The sequence below is a fragment of the Medicago sativa genome, chromosome 5 (assembly GCF_051527215.1).
Source record: "Medicago sativa cultivar Bolivia chromosome 5, Bolivia_mono, whole genome shotgun sequence".
NCBI lineage: Eukaryota > Viridiplantae > Streptophyta > Magnoliopsida > Fabales > Fabaceae > Medicago > Medicago sativa.
In genome coordinates this window covers 79345908-79369280 of record NC_140753.1, presented here as the reverse complement: position 1 = coordinate 79369280, position 23373 = coordinate 79345908, and the positions used below count along the sequence as shown (strand labels likewise).

Genomic DNA, 23373 nt, shown 5'->3' with positions numbered 1-23373 from the left:
TTGTCTACAATAAAGACCACATACATCATTTATTGAATGAATCTAAAACATAGTTTTTTGCTTATATTTGTGACCAGAGGGGTGTACATGTTTTGATTGAAGACATGGGCTTGAATGTTTTTCCACTTGGCCAGTAATTTTCACAAATTACACATATTTTCACTTTACTAACTTTCAGGTTTGTTCTATCAAACTAGTTACACATATTTTCACTTGACTTTCAAGCATATTCAATCAAACTTCCTTAAAAAAAAAGTATATTCAATCAAACTAGCCTACAAACCTTACAAAGCAATATATCCTATAGAACTTAGGGCTTTCTCCCTCCTCATATTGTAAATGACTACATGTTTTAAGAACTTTGCAATGGAGAGACGAATGTTTTTCACACTTTGTTTGAAAACTTTCGTAAGTAATTTATTTGAACTATGCTACAAACGTATGTTTTACTAGTTGTAAAAGAAGTCCAAATAAATTACTTGTTTGTTAATTTTATTGGATCACATATTAGAAACATTAAACACGGGGCACTTCTTTGCCCACCTTATTTATACGATGATTAGCGTCATTTTTGTCAAACTTTATTTACTCTCTCCATCACATAATAAGTGAGTTTTTTTGTAAAAAAATACAAAGTTCACTTCTTAAGAATACTCCTAAATTAATGGTCATACAAATATATATTGTCAACGATGGAAATAAATATTACTACAACCTACACACCCTTTTTTTTTAGAGAACCTGCGGTCCTTTGTGTAGTTAAACTTAAAAATACAAAGTTGATAATAATTAAAAGGGTTAATTATGTTTCTAGTCCCTATAAAATAGCGACCTTGTAAGTTTAGTCCCTACTTAATTTTAATAGCATTTTTAGTCCCTATAAAAAAAAATTTACTTATAATTTTAGTCCCTGCTAAAACAAAGTTTGATTAATTATCCTTAAACTCTTAAATTTTTGAACGATTTTTTTGAGACAAGATTAGAACACTATGAAAGGTTCGTTTATTAAAATTTAGAATTTTCTGACATGAAATGAATTAAATATGAATTTTTTTAAAACGACAAAAGTTAAAGATAAAAAGTAATAAAATCTGGATGTAGAAATCAAATTTTGCGATAATTTTTTGCGGAGGAACTTTTAGTAATGTTCTAAACATGTCTGCAAAAAATTGTTCAAAAATTTAAGAGTTTAAGCATAAATTAAACAAATTTGAATTGAGTAGGAAGTAATACTCAGGGCAAAAAAACTAAGTTAGGGACTAAAAATGCTATTAAAATTAAGTAAGGACTAAACTTACAAGGTCGCTATTTTATAGGGACTAGAAACATAATTAACCCTAATTAAAAACTCATCAATTTTTTAAGTGCATTATTAATGCATTCTTGTCCAATTTAGACTGTGTCGTTGTTTGTTGGACTGCCTTCACGTGTAGTTGATTGATGATTAGTTGGTGGTGCAGAGACTGCGTTTGCACTGCACATGTGGTGTCAAAGTGTATATTACAAATAAAATATAATTAGTGTGCATTGCATGCAAGCTATCCTATATTTATTTATTGGTTTATTATTACGCCTTTTATTTTTGACCAATAAACCCATACAAAATTTCATAAAAACTAAAAAAACATGTAGAAAATAAATTGTCAATTATCAACGACTCTCAGCTAAAAAAACAAAGATTTATATATTGTTGGACAAAACTTTACATGGATCGTTTAAAATTTACATGAATTAAACCATGTAAAATTTCCACCAAAAAAAAAATCACTTTACATGGATCGTTTAAAATTTACATGAATTAAACCATATAAAATTTCCACCAAAAAAAAAATCATATAAAATTGAAAAAACATTTGATATGTTTGGCAGTTCAAACCCACATTCTCTCATTTCTTAGAAATTAATGTGTAAATTTTGTTGTCAGGCCTTTGAAATAAAAAAAGAAATTAAATATGGACACCTACGTTCTATAAATATAAAATAGTTTCAATGAAAAAAATTTGTAAAGTAAATAATTTTAAGATTGGATTTTCTATCTTGTACCCTTACGACACATATTAAAAAATCTAAAAAACTAAATATTTTCTAAAATTTTGTGCATTCAATTCATTAAAAAATTAAAAATTAAATATAATACACACATCACGCATTCTAATAAATTACTTCTATAACTCTATAACTGATTTATTAACTTGTGTCTTAACATTTCGCTTTCCTAAGTCGTATTCTCTCTACCACACACATAGTCCTCCTCTGTTGGAAATAACATGAGTCTTGCTAACGAGTGCCCTAAGGGCTCTCTTTAAGGTTTCCTAATTAAGAAATTATTATTTGAAAAAGTTTGACACTTCAATTTCCAATGCAATGAATGCACAATTTTTCATAAAAATTTACTATATAAAGTCCTTAAAGAGTGCCCTTAGGGCACTCGTTAGCATTTCCCATAATATATTCGAAGAGAAATGATATATTGACAACCTTTTGGTTGTCCTACATCGTATATATATATATACTGTATAGATACTATATCATTTTTTAATTAGTTGTCTCTCTCTCCTATAGTCACATCAATAGTTATAATTGATGTATTTTTATACTAGTTGTCCAAACGTATCTAATCTAATACGTCTACATATGAACATTTATCGAAGTTGAATTTGGATATAGGATGATTATGTCGTAGAAGTTAAACGAATTTTGACATAAAATTATTTTTATAATTATTTTTGCATCTTATTAGAAAAGAATGCTGTCAATGAGAACTGGAAAAACCGTTAGAACCGGTTTAGCTGCTGAATCGGTACCGGTCGGCCCGGGAAAATGAAGTTGGAGTACAACTTACCTCCATTTACCCCTGTTCCCTTTGTAGATGTGTGACATCTGGTAAATATTAAATCAAGGGCTGAGATTAAAAATCTTAGCATAAGCACTTGTTTAATGAAAAGTATAACACACTCTTTCCTTCTTCTTTCTCTGAATCAGTACCCGCTTCTCCTTCCCCCTTCTTCCTCTCTTCATCATCGCTGCCTCACCCTCCACCGGCGCCGCCGTCGTCCCTCTCTTCTCAACCACCGACGGCGTTATCCCCATCCTACTACACACACCACCTCAGAACTCAACTTCGGCGCCGCTTCCTCCGTCAAATAACTTACTGATTGCAGATTTTTTAAATCAAATTATTATTATGAGAAACATACATGTATCTGTTTACAAAAGTTCAATTCAGATATAAACCAAAATTTCAACAATGAGTTAATTGATTTAAATAAGTGATATTCAATTCAGAGATCGACGAGTTTCCCAGCGATAATTGATTTTGGATATCTCATGTTGGTGGCAATTTTAATTTTGGAGTGAGTTTTCTTTTTCTCACTTCAGAATTCAGAGTACAAGAAACCAAACCATCAATGTGCTGATTGTACTCCCTGGGCACCGTTGAGGCATCCACCCCCAATTCAATTCAATCCCTAATTATTCATTCCTTTCTTTCTCCACCTCAGGTATATATTTTATTATATTTAATTAAAAAATCAAATCAGATCTAAATTGAAAAAAGGTGTTGTGTTGCTGTTTCAATTTCACACAAGCTGCACGCACGTGTAAAATCACTCGGCCACGTGTCATGATCTGTAACGTAAGATTAATCAAACGGTCGAAATAGGGGTAAAGGCATGGTGGCTTTCCTGCGCTAAAAGCATCTAATCTTGATCCCTATCAGTAGTAGTTGTTCTTTCTGAGAAAGAAAATTAGAAAACAAGAGAAGTGGTTGGCATGGGATTGTTTGTGAGAATAGTGAAGTGAGTGAGTTATTGTGTTTTGAGCGTGTAACTCGTGGGTGGATCGTCCTACACGCACGCCACTATTTAAACACTCAAATCACAACACATTTTTCATCACTCTTCACTCTTTACACTTCCCTCCTCATTCATTTCCTCTTTCCTTCTTCTTTAACTCTTACAACAACAACCACCCTTAATCTTAAGGTAATCCATTCCTTCTCCTCTTAACTTTCAGATCTATCTTTATCTTTTATCTCATAATTGTATTTGATGATGATCATGCATTAACTAACTATTTTCTTAATTTTTTATTTATTTATTATTTCCTCGTTTTTATCGTCACTACTCTAGCATGCAATTTTAATTCTGAATAATTAGTTAGTTAGTTAGTTGTATATGTTATGATCAAAAGGAAAAGGATCATTATTATTACACTTCTAGTAGCGTGTTTGGTACCGCGTTTCAATGATGTTCAACTCGCGTTGAATCAACACTTCTAGCAGCGTGTTTGGTATCATGCCTTGACAACGTGATTTTTCTCTTTTTCAAACACCACACTAAGAAATTAAGTACTTCCTCGCGTTTGTTTATACCATTTTATTCGAGAAATGTATCCTCATGTATTTGAGTGCGATCATAACTATTGATGTTTCATAGAATCAATCGTATATGAAGTTTATTCATGATTATTTATGTGTTGACTTGTTTTAGTTAAGTTTATTATATTCATCCATTTACTATGTTTTTAATGACAGATTCATTTTCCATCCATCAATGGCTCCGGCAGCATCTTCAGACTCCTCTATACAGCCTAGAGGTCATTACCAAACTTTTGTTGTGCTTGCCTAGCATTTATCTGATTCATTTAAATTTTTGGTTATTCTGTGTATCTGTTCATTTCATCCATTAGGCAAAATCATTAAAGAAGAAAAAAAATTGAAACATTGATTTTCATATCTTTAAATTTAAAGAATTTATGTATGAATAAACATGCTGTTGTAAAGGTTTCTTTTATGCTGTCAATCAATCATAATCGTCAGATCATAAAAACTGTTTGACTTTAATCATAAGTTCATAACTACTTTTAAAGTCATACCTATGAATGATTGCGATTGTTGACAACGTTAAACTTTTTACACTGACCGCGTGTCAAAATTAAACTCTTCTCATGGTAGGCCTTTCATTTTAGTTGATCTTCTCAGTTTGTTTTGCACAGATGTTTGCATCGTTGGTGTTGCACGTACACCAATGGGTGGGTTTCTTGGTACTCTTTCATCTGTACCTGCCACCAAGCTAGGCTCGATAGCTATTGAAGGTAATTATGTTAATCTGTGTCAGTTCATATTTCATTGTATTAGAGACTTATAGAAGATATGCTTATGTCTGTTTTGTTGATATGTAGCTGCTCTTAAAAGGGCCAATGTTGATCCAGCAATTGTGGAAGAAGTATTCTTTGGGAACGTCCTTAGTGCTAATTTGGGGCAAGCTCCTGCTAGACAAGCTGCTCTTGGAGCAGGACTATCGAAATCAGTAGTCTGCACAACTGTTAACAAAGTTTGTGCGTCAGGAATGAAAGGTATGAAATATATTATAAACAAAGAATTCATTTTATATCTTTTTTTTCTTCCGATGAATGAACAAGTTTAATAAATGTTTTCTTCTTAACTGCAGCTACAATGCTTGCTGCGCAAAGTATTCAATTGGGCATAAATGACGTTGTTGTGGCCGGTGGTATGGAAAACATGTCTAGTGTACCTAAGTACCTGGCAGAAGCAAGGTCAATATTGAGTGTATTTGATAGTTTTCTTAAGATTTGTTATTTTGTTCACATAAACTGATTCAATGCTAAAATTTCAGGAAAGGATCCCGCCTTGGACACGATTCACTAGTTGATGGGATGTTGAAAGATGGTTTGTGGGATGTCTATAAGGATGTAGGTATGGGAGTGTGTGCTGAACTCTGTGCAGATAACCATTCGATAACAAGAGAAGACCAGGTATTTTGGGATTGATTTCTGTTCAAATTGGTTTCGGCACGATCATTATATTAGATTTTTGTTGATGTCTGTGTTTTTTTGTACAGGATAATTATGCAGTTCAGAGTTTTGAACGTGGAATTTCTGCCCAAGAAAGTGGTTACTTTGGGTGGGAAATCACTCCGGTTGAAGTCTCTGGTGGAAGGGGAAGACCATCAACAATTGTTGACAAGGACGAGGGCCTAGGAAAGGTAATCGCCCAAATAACTTGAAACATGGCAATACTCATTCTTGTGTGCATATGATGGACCTGCAAGATACATATACATAGACTCTCTCTGTATTGAGTAATCTTAGTTTCCCAAATATTTAAAATTTATTAAAATAATGTTTTCAACTAAAAATTAAATATAATCTTGACATTGTTTTCATAATAAAATTAACTACTACAACATTACAATTCAAATAAAAATATGTTTAAATTTATGCGAGTTTAACAAAAATTCTTTAACACTATCAGGAAGATCCTGCGTAAGTGCAACAAAATCCTTAATATAATGTCCTCAAAATAAGGGCCATCAAAATTTGATTACTACTAGTTTTTTTAGTACCTCCACATAATAACACCTAATTGCTCTGTGCTAAGCTGAGAAGAAGACCAATAAATTCTCTTACATCAGCAATATCAGAATCAGATAGACTCTGAACAATAAAAAGTCAAAACACTATCTAGATTGTAGAAAATGACCACATGTAAATCTTAAACTTACCTGCTTATTATTGGTCCATTATTTTAGTGCAGTACTAGTTATAATTTATCAATAATTTTGGGCTTTTCTCAGCATGAGATTGCTGAGAATATTGGTATTACATGGGCATCTTATCTAAATACTTCAATGTCAGCTAATGTAAGGGATTAATCAGGACTAGGATTGGAGTTTGTTATTTTTTCCGTTTCTGCATCACTTTTTTATACATCTATGGTACTTCCATTTGCTAGTTTTGTAACTTCATATAATCATTGATTTTGTTTATACTTGCATTTGAATCTAAACCAATATATTGATATCTTTTTTCCTTTCGATATCCCAGTTTGATGCTGCCAAGTTACGCAAACTTCGACCAAGCTTCAAGGAGACTGGAGGCTCTGTTACTGCCGGCAATGCTTCCAGCATAAGGTTGATATCTTGTCAAATTTTCTCAACAGCCTCATTCTTTTCCTATGTGTCTTTCTCTGCTTCTCTGTTTGTATTTGGATATTTTTGTCAATTTTTTGGTAATAAAATACATGGTCTTGAACATTATTCACTGGAGTAGTAGTTCAATGTTAATTTTTTTTATTGAGAGTTGAGTGATTTAGTGGGGAAAAGAAGCAAACCAGAAATTGCGTAATAACTACATGGATGGAGTAGTTTATCAATTTTAGTGAATGGTCATTCACACAGTTTGATGTTATATTTTGATAAACCTATTGGAAAACATAGTGCAATTGAATGCAACACTGTATGTAAAGCTGCTGCTAACACTTTCAAGAAGCACGGGTAGTAGAAAATGCCGTCATGTAGACAATTTTTTGCCTATATCATTAAGTCAGTTAGAGAGTTATATTCATGACTTATCAAATATATGTTTTACTCATTGCGCTAAATCTTGAGTTTCCATTAGTTTATGTTCTTACATGCAATTAACTGACATATATTTCTTGTAAGTTTAATTTTGACATGAGCCTTGGTTTTTAATGAAAATGAAAATGTTATTGTTGATAGTGATGGTGCTGCTGCATTAGTTTTGGTGAGTGGAGAGAAGGCATTGAAGCTTGGGCTTCAGGTCATTGCAAAAATCACTGGATATGCTGATGCTGCTCAGGTACATAAAACATTTGAATATCAACTACACCTTCAGCTCATATTGATATTCACTTATTTGTAGTGTTTTATATGTTGGAAGTATAACTTTATGCTCATTTGATGTGATCTGTACAGGACCCAGAGTTATTTACAACAGCTCCAGCCATTGCCATCCCCAAAGCTATTGCCAATGCAGCGCTGGAGACTTCAAAAATTGATTTTTATGAAATTAATGAAGCCTTTGCGGTAGGAATTAATGGCAAACTTTTAAATGTAGTAGTCTGACAATTTATGAAACCATGAGTTTTAATTGATTTCTGTCTGTAGGTCGTGGCTCTTGCAAATCAGAAACTTCTTGGACTAGATTCGGTGAGTTTTATCCCTTGTCATCATGTGAAAGTTGCAATCTGGTGTTGTATGTGTAGTAAACTATTTCCGATTGAGTGTCTTGAAGATTGCATGCTGTTGTAGGCACCCCTACCCCTTTCTGTGCTGTGGAACGTGTGAAATTTATCTGTAGTCCACATTTACCTTCATTGCGGTCCTTAATGGCTCGAAACTTCTATCCCCCCCCCCCCCCCCCCCCCCCCCCCCCCCCTCCCTCCTCCTCTTTTTTGGATAACAAGAGGGTCTAATCCCAAAGAATGAAACACAGTTACAACTTAACCTAGGAGTAGTCGCTCCTATAATATCAGCTAACAACAAATGTCTAACATGCCATAAATAATTAAGGAACCTCCGCCATCCTCCATCGCATCCCATATTTGCCAAGGCATCAGCAGACTTGTTTGCCTTCCATTATGAGTGACAATCTCTAACCTCCCAATCCATCTCAAGCAATCTAGCAATATATTGCAAAAGTCTCCATCCTCCAACACTCCCTTCATATTGTTTTTCAAAGAGTTAACCACCACACGTGAATCGACGTGAAGTTCAATACATCTAAAACCACGATCATGAGCCAATTTTTAACATTCCAAAACTCCCCAAAGCTCCACTATGCAAGCACTACAAGCTCCAATAAATTTTGAGAAACTACATATCCATTCTCCATCGACACCTCGGATAAGTCCACCGATCCTGCCATACAAAGGTTTTAAGATGCTCCTTCCTTGTTAAGTTTAACTACATAATATTTGTATTTTGCATGTTAGGAGCTGTACCCACTTTATTACAAACAGAATTATACTCTTGCATCTGATGAGAAATTAGGAACCACGAGTTACGAGGCATTGCCATTGACCACTCCTCATCATGAATTATTTTGTTTCTCCAAACCTAAGTTTGGGGCAAGCCATTGACCAATATATTGATCCAAACAAAAGCTATTATTTTTCATCAGGCATATACTTATGTTCTTCTGTTTATTCCTTTTACTAATGAATAACTATTATTTTTCAGCAAAAAGTTTACTCACTTTCCTCAAATAACTATTATTTTGCAGGCAAAAGTAAATGTACATGGTGGAGCTGTATCATTGGGCCATCCTCTTGGTTGCAGTGGTGCTCGTATCCTGGTAACACTTTTGGGGGTATGTTCGATTTATAACTTTGATTACTTTGCAATATATACTATCACATCAATAGATTGTCAATCTAAATATATTGTGTTTGAAGAAGAAATGTCGGTGCTTCTGATTAGCTCTTAAATTCTGTTTAATGGTATAAACTTGTTATGCTCAGTTATTCAAAGTGTTCAATAATTTTCAATAACAATAATCTAGTTATTTTGTTAATTGCTTTCATTTTATTTTAAAAACTGATGATTTTCTTGATAATCAAGCGAAAGTAGTTTGTTGTAAAAGCGAGAAGAGCAAATTTTGATGATTAGATCTTACATGATATACATAAGTTCATATGGATTTTTAACTGGTCATCATGTGATAATTAAGTAACTTTCAATTGCAATCGTTCTTGTATGATACTGTCTACAATATTGAATGTTCCTTTTGATTCAATTAGTCTAAACATTATTACATACAGGTACTGAAGCAGAAAAATGGAAAGTACGGTGTAGGTGGTGTTTGCAACGGAGGAGGTGGTGCATCTGCCCTTGTTGTGGAGCTCCTGTGAAAGTAATTCATATTCAGTAGTTGTTGTTTAAGAGCCAGCATATGTGCAACGTTCAAACATTGATGCCTCGCTCTTCAGGAAGCGTGCGTGCAGGTTTCTAGTTGTTTACGAGGACAAAAAGGAAAGAGTGGTAAAATTTGGATATTTAGTTATCAGATTAAATTTCAGATCTTGTTAATGAGAACATTTCTTAGGAGCAAAGTAGACATTATTTAGATTTTCATTCTCTTCGCAATAAGTTTCTGGTGTACCTTGCTGTGTAATGAATTCTTCGCAATAAGTTTCTGGTGTACCTTGCTGTGTAATGAATAATTCAAGCTTCTTATTCTGAATTCAATTTGTTAGAATAGTGTTCAAAACTGAAATGACCCAATAAATAATGAAAAACAAGCAAGCAGTGATTAATATTGCTAACACTTATAATGACTCTGGTTTATATGCATTCATTAAAATACTAATCCCTCTTTTTCAAAATGAGTGTCGTTTTAGCCAATGCACACAAATTAAGGAATTGAATTAAATAATCATTAGACAGCACTTTTACAAAACTGTCCTAGAAAAAGACAAACTTAAAGTTGCATTGAAAATTGTGTGAGAGAAAAGTTGGAGTATTTATTGAGGGTAAAGTTGGGAGAAAAAAATTGAAGTTTTATTGAAAATGTAAAGTGGCATTCATTTTGAAACAATTTTTTTTGGCTAAAGTGACTACTATACTTATCATAACACTAATTGGTAGTTAGCATAAAACCAATCCAAATTGAATATTGATGATAAAAAATTAGATAATATGCTAATTTTTTTTAGAGCAATGATATTCTAACAACCAAAAATCAACAACTTTTGTGACAACCACCAATTTTCAAAGGAAAAGTAGATAGTGACACGGAAACCAAAGCAATAGAGAGAGAAAGTAAAAAGATAATGTGAGTATGAGAGATAAAGTTGTCATATAGGTTGTCACAAAATGGTTGTTAGAATATCATTTCTCTTTTTTTTTAATCTTTGAAAGTGGTTGCAAATATTTATATAGAAAAGTGCTTAGTTGTGATTTTTTGTTCTGTACCCAGAAAAATAAGTGAAACATAAGATCTAATCTTATTTTATTACTTTTTATTGGAAATTTAAGCCTGCCAGCTTACTCTGCAAAAAAAACAAAAAAACAAGTATAATGAATAGATTTCTGACCAAACAAAACAAAAGTCACGTTAAAGGCAGAGGAACATTTTAAGGACAAGTATTGTGGTGGGGGACACAAAAAGTGACCGTTATAAACTTGAACGTTAGGCTCAATAGATACTTTGCTTCCACTATATAAATACTCTCCCTCTATTCCAAGACAACAATCATATCATATATACATACATAATAAGAAAACTCAGAGAGAAAATTAAGATGGGAATGGTAGTGGTGATATCTCTTCCTTTAATCTTCTTCTGCTTAATTCTTGGTTTTGGTTGTTACTTCTTTGGAAGAGCTAGAGGAAGACGTGATGTTTACACAAACCCTCAAGTTTATGGTATGCCAATTCCACCACCAGGTGCTACTGCAAATACTACCTTCCCTTCATCATCTCCTCCACCCCAATTTTCCAAACCAAACCTTGCTTCCAACGTTTGAGTTCAAATCATAAGTACATGAATATAATATCCATATTTTTCATTCTTCTATATGTATGTATACTAATCATTGTGTGTGAGTCTTAATTTATGTCTCTTTCCTTTTCTTTTTTTCTTGGGTTTGAATGTTTGATGTAAATTGGCTGTTGTATTAAGAGTCCAATTAAGATTCATTAATTTCTTTATATTCATTTGTAGAGTATACTATCACTATTGGTGAAGTTGAAGTTTAATCAAACATGATTACTACCTTTCAACCTTTGAATTCACATGAGATACAATTCCAACCAGTTTTGCCTTAGGAATTTTGCGTCTTGGTCACGGAGGGACTTAAAATGAAAGTTATCTATTTCTTGACTTAAAATTGACATCCACACAAATATGCATATATTCATAACAACTTCAAACTTACTTTATTCTTTTCAAAAAGGTTCACAAACAAAATTATCCTTACAAATGCACTAACTAACTCAATTAATGGCAACGTTAGTATATACCTCAGAAGGACAAAAAATATTTACTTTTTCCCGAATTTATCAATCCAAAAATACATATGGGTGGGAAAAGAAACTCCATTCTTTTTGTCGAAAATGGGTTTACATAAAGAAGCAATACTATTAAGGCCCATTGTCTCCGAAGATACTGTTTTTGAAGAGAGATGTTACTCCCACCCCCAACACCTTTCATCTATATACCTTTTATTAAAATAACAAAAATATTCATCCAAACAAAAAAGAATTTCTCTTTATTCACTTCAATAGTAATAACGTCGAGGTGCCATTGAATAATATAGACAACACCCTCTTTTTTGCTAAATGTTCATAAAAATAAGATGAATGTTATTTGAACAACCTTTTATAAGATGACTTCTGGGACAACAAAAAAATACAAAGAAATGTATGTTTTGACATAAACCAAAACCATAGAAAGAAAAAAAAACAAGAACATGACGTGAGTGTGAGAGATAAAGTTATCACAAAAATTGTGATAAAATAGTTGTTTAAATATCATTTCACTAAAAATTATGCTTGGGAACACACTTAAGAAAGCCTACCGAAGAAAATGAAGATTCACTACTACATTGTTAAGAACTTAAATAAGCTAAGCATGTTTATTAAAAAATACAATAAACGGAAAATTCAAGTTCGATTATATAGTGAAATAATTTTCCATCTGAACTCTAAATTATCAGTGTCATTTTTTCTTAAAATCAAGAGGCTTAAAATAAAGTTAATCCTAAAAAGTAATTTAATAGCACCACGAACAACCTAGTAGATATGCAATACCAATCATTTCCAAATAGATTGACATTACTGCTGGCAATTGCAATACAAGGAATATAATTTGCCAAAACGTTACTAATACTTCTTCATTGAAGTTATTTTGTTCAATTCAACAACAAAATTCTCCCATCTATCTATTATTTTAACATAACAGGTAATTACACCAAAAACTCCATCTCCTCCCGTAAAGTAACAAAGGAAATAAAAAAGATTTTAAAAAAATGGTGACCAAAAGGAAATCTTTTCATTTCAACTTCAATATACTTTTACCACCAAAAGAGAGGAAAAAATTAATCAGGACAAAGAGAATGAAATAGTGCATTGTGATTTGTGACCACAAAGCATAAGGATTCAAATATATGCAATGAGTGAAAGATATACAGCATTTCAAGCCAAAATTCGTAACAAAGATATACAACATAAGGATTCAAATATAGAAGTTTTCAAACGACACTTAAGAAAGAAAAAAGTAATATTTTTTAAGGAAAATTATAGTCACCTCTCCTGAGGTCTATCAAAATGGCATTAATCTCCTCTTTAGTTTTAAAAATTACACTAATCTCTCTTAAATTCTCATCAAATATACAAATACCTCCCATTTCTATTAACATCGTTAACTTTCAGTTAACTTTATTTTTAACGAATTTTCCAACAAAAACAAACTTCCATGAATCCACCATTTTTTTAAACAAGTCATTGAATCCCTATTCATGGTCAATCCACTAATATCATCAACTAAATCCACCATTTTTAGTGAAGTGTTTGCCTATTTGATAATAACTTAAGGGTGACATTGTAAATTTTAAAACTAAAGACGATGTCAATATCATTTTAATAAACTTGAGGGAAAGTGTGTGTAATTTTCTCTATTTTTATCATTTGTGTACAAAACACAAGATTGAATATGTGTTTATTATGTAAATATTACTTTTGAAAGAATTATATAAATTTTTTTTTTACGAAAATTTCATTGGAAGCAAAGTCAACAACTACACGTGGCCTTTTCTCTTGGCATTTATCTACTCCTCTACTAGTCAATAATCATGCACAAAATACTGTAACAACACTCAAAGAACATTACTCCAAAGAAGAGATTGATTAAGAAAAACCAAAAAATGTGCCCTTTGAGGCTAATTCTCATATTCTTGTCAGCAAAAGATCGATGATAATGAAGATGCTGTTCCTAACGCTAAAATCTTAGATACTTAAAGTGCTTCATCAGATCAAAATTCTAAGGTTGACCCATTTCAGGGGGGACATTACAATTGTTTAGCAACACAAAGTATCTAATGTTGATGTAGGAATAAAATAATATGCAAGTGTTCTTATATGTATGCAAGATGAAGTCGATGGAACAGTAGTAGCAAATGAAATACAAACAATGTAATTCTCTCAAAAAGGAAGATTCACACAAAAAGTCCAATTGTATAAATCACACAAGTAACATTAGGAAAAGAAGAACATGATTATGATATCTCTTCCTTTTGTGTTCTTCTGCATAGTTTTTTATTTTGGTTTCTACTTCTTTGGAAGAGCTAGAGGAAGACGTAATGCATACACAAACCTTCAAGTTTATGGTATGCCAATTCCACCACGAGTCGATTCAATTGCAAGTAGTACCTTCCCTTTATCATCTCCTCCAACCCAATATTCCAAACCATCTTAATGAATCTTAATTGGACTCACATCAATATTGATCTCCTTTGAAAAAGACGGTGAGTCCGCGGTTTCAAAATCATCTAAATAGAAACCAATCAAATGATCAAAAGGAATATTAAACATAATCAAATATTTCTTATGTTTCATTGCTTCATCAACCACCTCATTTGCAATTAAGATATCGTCCAAAATTTACCTCCCTTTTACAAACGATTGACTTTCTAAAATCACCAAATAACCTACTTCACCATATTTACTAAAACCATAGCCATCATCTTATAATACATGCCAATCTATCAACGCAAAAAATGTGCAGTTAGAACATTCAAAAATGTTATAAAGTCAACCTTGAAGGCCAGCTAAACTATTTTAAGGAGCCAAAATTTAAACCATATATGGTCCAATTTTTTTGAAGTTATCATAATCCCAAATCTTTTATTTACCTTCATGTGCTTCAATAAACGAAGGACACAATATAGAGCCCGTTTGTTATAGCTTTTTTTAGGAAAAAATCACTTTTTTTAAGAAAATAATCACTTTTAAGAATATTGCATCCGTTTGTTACATATTTTTTTAAAAATCAAAATCTAAAAAAAATCTAAAAACAGCTTCAAATGAGAAGCTGTTGAGAGCAGCTTCTAAAAAAATAGATTTTTTTAGAGGAGAGAGAAAATATGGATCTAAAGATTGAACTAATTTTGTAACAAAAAAATTGCTTTTATATAGCTGGATCCAAACAAACTAAATTATTTTTTAAAAAAAGTTATTTTTATTACGGTAAACAAACGCAAAATAGATTCTGATTTTTTATAAAATCTTTAAAAAATAATCTCTAAATTATTTTATGTCAAAATCACTTTTATTTTAATCCGGGGCCATATCTCCCCCCATTATGAATCAATATCCGTCAAAAAATTGGGTTAGCATCTTCTTTCTTTAGTGAGAGAATTCTAACCTTCTAGCTAATAAAATTCAATCATATCAATAAACTCTAAAAAAACACAATACATACAAAATTATGCGAAAACACAAAAAGAAACAAGAGAATCACCCCCAAAAATCCTATGAGGTTTTTCTCTCTTACAACATCTTTTCTTCCTCCTATAGTCAGGTGAAACAGTCCGAAAAATATAAATAAAAAAAGAAAAACAGGCATAATTTTTTAGTTTAAATGTTTTTCTAATATTAATTTATATTAAAACAAATTTTATTTTAATACGGGCCAAATAAATCGGCCCAACTCTTTTTCTTTTAACTCTTATCTTTCTCCTACAAAAACATAGAAGAATCTTTGGACATTTTAGGTCAAACCGTCAAAGACGATAAAATTACTACTCCAACGCAAATCTTTCTCTTTCCCTATAAAGACAGAGAAGAATCTTTGAACGTTTTAGGTCAAACCGTCAAAGACGACAAAATTACTACCAACACAAATCCAACTATCTTTCTCCAATAAACTCATGTGGGTATGTTTTGCAATTCTACTATCATTTTACCTCTTTTTCTCTAATCCATGCCTCATTAACTCACTTGGTTATTTGTTAGTGATTGATAAATTTGTATAGATATTTTATTTTATATCAGTTAGGTGATTGATAAGTTTTGATCGAGCTTTGACCTTTTTCTTCTGGGGTGTTAGAACAACAACAAAGAAAGTAGCTATAGTTCTTGTTTATTTATGTGATGAATTAGGGTTTACAATGTTAGAAGCCGTATATATAGTGTTACGGCCTAATATACAACAATAACCCTAAACCGTACCGCTGAGCCATACTCAACAATGCAAGGTTTTTACGTTTTACATCTTACGTTTAGGTAAGATTCAGTTACCCACAAACTTATACGTACGGCACATCCTGGGTTAGGTTAAGGTTTTAGGCACCGAAAGGAAAGAGTTTATGGGATTATGCTCAAATTGAATTAATCACACAAGAAAATTTCATTTTTTAAAACAAAAAAGTAATTGGGGTTCTCATGGGGTATATCTCAAGGCCAAATCAATATATGTTTCATTTTATGTACAAATAATATATGTTTAGTTATGCTTGTTAAAAAAATATAGATATCCACCCTTTTTTTTTTATTAAACATTGATTTTCATATTATGTATTTCTTGGATATCTGAATCTAATATTAGATTAGGTGTGCATGTAATTATATTAAATACTCCATGAGAGAACCCCAATTAAAGAAGCTATGTTGAATAAAAGTAGCTATGTTTCACTCTATACAAATTTATGGATTTCACTTGAGTATCGTTGACTTTTTGTGCAACTGGTGCTTTTGGTGTATTTTAAATGAGAGAAAATGAAAAATGAATGACTAAAAGTGGTTAAAAGAGAGATAGAACAAATGTACTATATTTCCCCCCTAAAAGAAAGTTTGTTATTTGTTGTTTCATGCTCAAATTTATTTTTATCATTGGATCAATAAGTTCCATTATTGAAATTAGCCGTAAAACTATTGACTAATTTTGAATTTGAATACAATAGGGAACTGCATATATGTTTCACTCTATACAAATTAATGTCTACTATGTTTTCTTTAAACCTTGATTTTCATGTACTTATTTTAGATGCAAATGTAAGCTAGTTCTATGATGCACAAGTGAAATATTTGTTTCCACCATTAAATTGAGATATAATGAGATCTATTAATTTAATGGTAAAATTAAACATGTATATGATGAAACACTATTTTATTTCATTCGTGCATTATAGAATTAACTTTAAGAGTATTAATTAATTCAGAATTTGAATTTAAATATGAAAGTGTTCTACACTTTACAGACCAAATCTATAGCCAAGTCCACATTAGTCCCCAAGTTTGGGGAGTGGGATGATAATGATCCATCATCTGCCAATGCATACACTGTAATATTCAACAAAATTAAAGAAGAAAAAAGGGCTGGGAAAATTCAATCATCCCCAAATAATTCATCATCCAATGCTCATAAACGTAAAGCTTTTCTGGGAAAGACCCTATCTGTAAGTTCTTTCTTTCTTTTCTTCTTTTTTTCCACTTCTCCTTACATACTTTACACTTTAAAATGTAATTGAAAAACTCACTCATAGTTATTTATTTTAAGACAATCAAACAAATATAATTCACTTTACTATTATGGAGATTTAAACCTCAATCACTATTACACGCATTGATGATTTAAGTTAACGTACAAACTGCATGTATTGTTCTTGTTCTAATTGCATATTTGAATTTGAAGGATTAATCATTCTGCTACAGCTTGATGGCACGTTGGGTAGTTTATATTTCATATTCAAACTTTTACCTTGTAGCATTAATCTAGCAAGTTTAAGCCCTATGCATATTCCAATAACTTCTTGAAGAATTAAGGAAATAGTATCACTTTTATATGTGTGTGTGTGTGTGTGTGTATATCTTTGCTAAAAAATAAAATTGTCCATCTAAATTCAAGTGCTGTATAGTGTAGCTAAATCACACTTTTGTGCGTATTTAATTTTTATCTTGAACTTATGTAATAATTTTTTACTTTTACTCCTTTCTATCTTAGACCTTATTTGATGGTAGATAAAATACAATTGATTAGATTATTAGTAACTTGAAATGGACTTCCTTGTTTCCTTTCAATTAATAATCCCTGCATGTATTTGATTTCTCCATCATTTTGTGTTATTGCAGAAGAAATGGTTTTGCTGTTGTAGAAACGTCCATTCTGAGTCATGAGAATGCTTTGAATTTGGAGAAAATAACAATTAGGAAAACAGATATTACGTTATATTTATGGTGATTTATCCCCATTTTTTTTTTCATCGGGATTTTTTGGCTCGATACTTGTTGGATTGAAACTTAATTTCATATGACAATTTTTCGATTCTTATCGACTCATATTTCTCTACATTGTTTAAGGGTAACGTTTGTGTTATATTACATGTTGATATAATTGTTTTATAACAGAGTTTATGCATGATTTATAACTAAGATTGTCAAACTCTCAAGTTAACTTTTCAATTCTTGCGAGCTTATGATCGTAGGTCACAAAACAAATTTAACTCGTATGTAAACTCTCTTTTTGATAAACTCATGTCTTCGAATAAATTCTTATAAATTGGTTGATTGTTGATTTTACTTGGAGTGAGTTTACCAATTTACATTAACTTAGCATTAAAATGTAAAACTTTGGTCAATATTATTTGATAACTAGTTTAGCTATTCACATGTTGTAATATATACTCCATTAGTCAAAATTATTTTACACTCCCGCCATTAGTCTCAAAATTATAAATATGTGATGCGATATGTTACGTAATGTAATTTAAGTATAATAGTCATTTTCCATTAGTGGGTTATAGAAATTACCTAGCTATTTGAAGTTTTTTGTGATAGATAGACGAAATGACAAATAACCATTGAAACTCACATACACAAGTCGCGACGTCTAACATAACTATTTCGGCATTTCTTCCCGTGGAGCTATGACTTGTGGACGATTATATATTGTATGTGACATTATTGCATAGTCTTCCCCTTTCTTAGAAGACCCATTCCTTCTCTAATGATGGCTTTACATCTTGGAATGGAAACAAGAGAACCAACTGTTATGGTTCTTCAAACTAATTGGGAGATTTTTTAACTAAAAATTACATATGTTATATTTCTTTTTTCAGTATCAATTGAGCTTTAATTTTTTTTTTTACTAATGAGGTGCATAGAAAAGGGTTGTGCAACAGCTGATTTTTCACTAATAAGAGTATGTATTGAACTTTTAAATACCGATCTCATTCCAAAGTACATATCAATTTCTCTTGACCCATTGGAAGAAAAGTTCACAGCAAAAATATGAGTAAGATGAGAAGAGGAGGAGCAGATGTAAACGTAGGCCTACATGGGCAGTCATTTTGTATTTTCTTATCGGAAATCAACTGTAATTAACAATAAATAACATCTTTCCGCAAGTATATTGTGAGTAAAGTGAACCAATATAAATATCCATGTGATGAGAATGAAAAAAAGTTTAAAATGACATTGGCATTCATAATGTTACAGTTCCCAGACCATGTCCTAACTCTAAACTCTAGAGGTTCCCAACTTTCGCTCAAACAAGCGTCGCAGAAGATAAACTTGCAGTGCACTAGCTCCAATCAGTGCTGCTGATTCAAAGAGTGCTTTGTGTACTGCTCTTCGGCTCATCCCATCATTCACTGCATTCCGTACAAAAAACACGATATTTATCGCATTTGCAAGTAAATAGTAATAGAGAAAACAAGTTTGTATTTTTTTATCAATTGATATGTTTTCATATTCTTCCACAGTTCATTCATCTAGGAAAGGATGCAAGTAAATATATGGCATGTTTCGATATATCTAAATGGTGTGAGCATTTAATCATGAGATGAGAGGCTCAGAAGTAGTCAAAATTTGAGTCATTGGAATAAAGTTAACTTCAATCACAAAGTAAATTAAGTAAGCAGTGAACAACATAACAACAACAACCAAAGCCTTTTCCCACTACATGGATTAAATAACGCCATAATGTTCTATCATACACCATATTTCGGTCCAACTCATAAATTTCCAAATCTTTCCTGATAGTTTCTCAGATGGTTTTTCTAGTTCTTCCTTTGCCTCTAGTAATTTGACTATCCTCCATTTGATCGACTATCCCTACTACAGGAATCTAGATGTCCTCTCTAAATCTTATCACATCTAGTTTTACCACACGTCCAACGCAACATCCTCGTCTCCACTACACTTATTTTATTCTCAAGTAAGCAGTGAACATTATCAAGAAATAGAAAAATATGTTCTTAACCGATCAACTCGTTTGGTGTCGTAGCTGAATATAGCTACGATGATTGCAGATTGGGACAGGAAATTCTACTAAATGGTAATCTATAATTGAAAACCAGATGTCATATATAAACTAAACTAAGAAGTGACTATCTTTAGCATGAGTAAATAAGAACAAAACTTGGATGCAGTACTATAAATACTGTTTTTATTTTGTTGTTCCTTTGACAAAGAGACGATTTTTATTATTTTTTTGAAGAGACAATTTCTTCACACCTACTCAAAAAAAATTGTGACAATAATATTGGTTTTATAGAGAAAAGTAGTTCCTATTAAACTGTTCGTAAGTTTTGTCCAAATAATAATTGGTTTGTGGAAAGAATTTTTGTATAGAGAAATGCAAATTTTTAGATAAAAAGAAAGTAAACTTCAAATAATACCTATTGCTTGGCGGTCGGTTTGAGCTTCTAGCCAATGTTGTTCAAACTGAATATTGTAAAGAGCTTCTTCCAATTTTGCTATCTGCTCTAGCAAAGGGTTGAAATGCTCTGCATTCAATCACAAAAGTTTCAATGAAAATTCTCTCATTACACTTCCATGCAACTCAAAAATCAGTGTACACTACACTACAAAAGTAAAACCAAATCACTATATACAAATTGATTTAATAGAAGAGGCATTACCGTCTTTGGCATGTTGCTCAAAGTAAGAGAAGTGACCAACATGCACATCAAAATCGATGGTCTCATGATAAGGAGATTTGTTGGTGAAACAGAACTTATGAACTCCTGGTTTGTGAGCAACAAATTCAAACTTATCACTAGTCTTGTCACGAAAATCTTGAATTTGTTCACCGGCCGGCCCCTTTACCTGAAATTGTCACATGGTTGTGTAATTAGATTCCAACATAATCAGAGATATTACAGAAATAAAACTTATTATTTCTAGAACAAGTGGATAGATATGTGAATTTGTATGGATGCTTGAGATATATATGTCAAAAGTTGTAAAAAGTAGCCCTAATACACAGAAAAATACCTAAATGTGTATCATTTATAATTCTAATTTTTAAGGCAATAAGGGTATTTTTTTTAATTGTTTTAAGCCATCAAGTTATCTCCCAAGTCTAACCATGTGTGACCTGCATTCACTTTTGCTATGTGATTTAAAGTTGTCATAGCTCATGTTCGGTACAGTCAGGTCGCTACCCACGGTTTCTGAAAGTGCCTTCTCCTTTCTGATGACTGGAGGTTGTGTTCAGTATCGGGGGTCGGTACCCCAAAAGCACAGACGCCAGGTTCTGTTACGGCTGACCCGAAAAGTCCAAGCCCCAACCAAGGGAACCTATGATGGCCGACCTTAATTATTGTCCATCTGAGGGTGTCCACAACTCCATGTGAGTGCGACCAACAGGGGGAAGTAGCAACCCACACTTATACCATAAACCACGTGGTACCCCTACTTAGAACACCCAATCATTGCCAGTTAAGAGCAATATTTGCTGGGACCTGCACCCCAATGGGACATGGGTCAGGCAATTATTGGGAAGCCCAAAAGCCTTTGAAAACCCTAGCTGGGAACCCTATAAAAGGATGACTTAGCTTCTAGGGCAATGATCGGATCCCACTCTCTCACACACACACACACTCCCTAAAACCCTAGGAAACCACCCTCTTACCAGGGGTTGAACCCCAGGACTATGTTCTAGACAAGAACAGCTCCCAATATCTAGAAAGAAATAACAGTGGCATGGTTATGGACTGGCAAACATTCATTATTGTTGGTTTCTGCTTTGTATCATATAAATATAGGGTTTATTCATATACAACATCGATGTATAGAGTTTTTATAGGGTTAATCGGTTAATCAATCATAAGAATTAGATTATTAAAAAAATTGTGACTTTTATCATAATCACTTCTAAAGTCACACACATAGGATTGGTTGTGATGTGCTGACAATGTAAAACCTTTTACACCGTTTATCAGTCATAACAGTCAACTTTGATCATAATTGGTTGTGATGTGCTCAGAGTGTATCAAAATTAATCTAAAAAATTAAACTATACTATCATCATATCATATGAAATTAAGGTAAAGCAATCGAGAATTAAAATTAAAGATCAGATCAGAAAAGAACAACATACCACAAGATCTACACCTTCATCACCATAATGCCAAGGAGAATCAGCCTTAATAACAACAAAAGAAACATGAACAGTGTCACCTTCATACTTCACATCATGTGAGAAACATTCATCTCTATCTATCACAAATCTTATCCCTTCTGTTTCTTTCAAATTCAAAAACATCCCAATCAAAACAATCACCATAACACAACAACTATGTCTCATCATCATCATCTGCACCCAAAAATTAATAATAAATAATTATTAATAAACCCCAAAATTAAAATTAAAATAAATCAAGAAAATAAAAAAGATAGAACCTTTGTTTGTTTCTTGGATTCACTTCTCTGAGATTTTGGACAAGAATCTTATGAAAGAAAAAAAACACAGAGACGGTGATTCTTAATTTCAACGAAATGGTGTTTTTTTTTTGGGGTTTTGGTGGTTTTTGTTTGAACTGGAAACGGCGTCGTTTGGTTTAGTCATATGCGGTGTGTGATTGGACTGTGCAGGTCATTTCACCAATGAAAAGTTGACACGTGAGATTGGTTTCAAACACGTTTGTTGTTGTACTTGCTGGATTGTGTGTAAGTGAAACTATAACGAAAAAACAAACATAAGATGGGTTTTAGTTTGCAATGTGTGGGTAACTAAATCTGATGATTCGGTTTGTCAAAAGTCAAAACTACATATTAGTTGAAAAATTAATTTTTACCCTTTTTTTTTAAAAAAAATTGAATAATTTTTAAACACTAGTACTACTTTATATAGTAAATCATATAAACTTACAAGATTTCCTTTTATTTTATATTTTTTTTTCAAATGTTCACTAAACTAAAGTGAGATGATTTGAGTCAGTTGTTGGTTGACGAAAAGCTGATAAGTTAAAAAGACAATTTTGAGAAACAAAGATAATTAACTCTTAGTTTTATACAATTTACTCCTACAACAACGTTTTTAAAATTTGTAACTTTAAAAATTAATTTTTAATCAATTTTAAAATCTTTTAAATTCATAAATTATAATGTATTATATCACATTGAATATTCAATAAAACATAATAGTCATACATTTTTAATATTTTACATTATACTATTGAATATCTAACAAAGACATTTTGGTCAAAAAAATATCTAACAAAGACATGATATTAATAAATTTATAGCATTAAAAATCAGAATGGTATTTACAAAATAGTTATATTAATCATTTTTTTTGACAAATAGTTATATTAATCATTAAATA

General features: G+C 31.9%; 4 protein-coding genes and 1 long non-coding RNA gene across 5 annotated transcripts; 3 read left to right on the top strand and 2 right to left on the bottom strand.

Annotated features, from left to right (window-relative positions):
• The first annotated feature begins 3755 nt into the window (after positions 1-3755).
• On the top strand, positions 3756-10005 carry LOC146925468 (acetyl-CoA acetyltransferase 2). The gene is made up of 13 exons (XM_085710389.1): positions 3756-3983; positions 4535-4596; positions 4996-5094; positions 5182-5355; positions 5451-5556; positions 5637-5775; positions 5862-6005; positions 6847-6932; positions 7521-7620; positions 7737-7847; positions 7929-7970; positions 9046-9132; positions 9584-10005. Exons 2-13 carry the CDS (start codon positions 4554-4556, stop codon positions 9671-9673), a joined length of 1221 nt encoding a protein of 406 aa, XP_085566515.1. The 5' UTR covers positions 3756-3983; positions 4535-4553; the 3' UTR covers positions 9674-10005.
• On the bottom strand, positions 9663-10089 carry LOC146925467 (uncharacterized). Its single transcript, XR_015010512.1, has 2 exons — positions 9967-10089; positions 9663-9924 (listed from the first exon to the last, which is right to left on the bottom strand). It is a non-coding gene; the product is annotated as an uncharacterized LOC146925467 (long non-coding RNA).
• Positions 10090-11011: 922 nt separating this feature from the next.
• Positions 11012-11554, top strand: LOC146925466 (uncharacterized). Its single transcript, XM_085710388.1, has one exon. The coding sequence runs from the start codon at positions 11066-11068 to the stop codon at positions 11288-11290; it is 225 nt and encodes a 74-aa protein (XP_085566514.1). The 5' UTR covers positions 11012-11065; the 3' UTR covers positions 11291-11554.
• A 2480-nt stretch (positions 11555-14034) lies between these two features.
• Positions 14035-14238, top strand: LOC146925465 (uncharacterized). The gene has a single exon (XM_085711021.1). The coding sequence runs from the start codon at positions 14035-14037 to the stop codon at positions 14236-14238; it is 204 nt and encodes a 67-aa protein (XP_085567147.1).
• Positions 14239-19080: 4842 nt separating this feature from the next.
• Positions 19081-22582, bottom strand: LOC146925464 (transmembrane emp24 domain-containing protein p24beta2-like). Its single transcript, XM_085710387.1, has 5 exons — positions 22449-22582; positions 22147-22362; positions 20684-20870; positions 20441-20548; positions 19081-19411 (listed from the first exon to the last, which is right to left on the bottom strand). Exons 2-5 carry the CDS (start codon positions 22360-22362, stop codon positions 19278-19280), a joined length of 645 nt encoding a protein of 214 aa, XP_085566513.1. The 5' UTR covers positions 22449-22582; the 3' UTR covers positions 19081-19277.
• Positions 22583-23373: the final 791 nt, after the last annotated feature.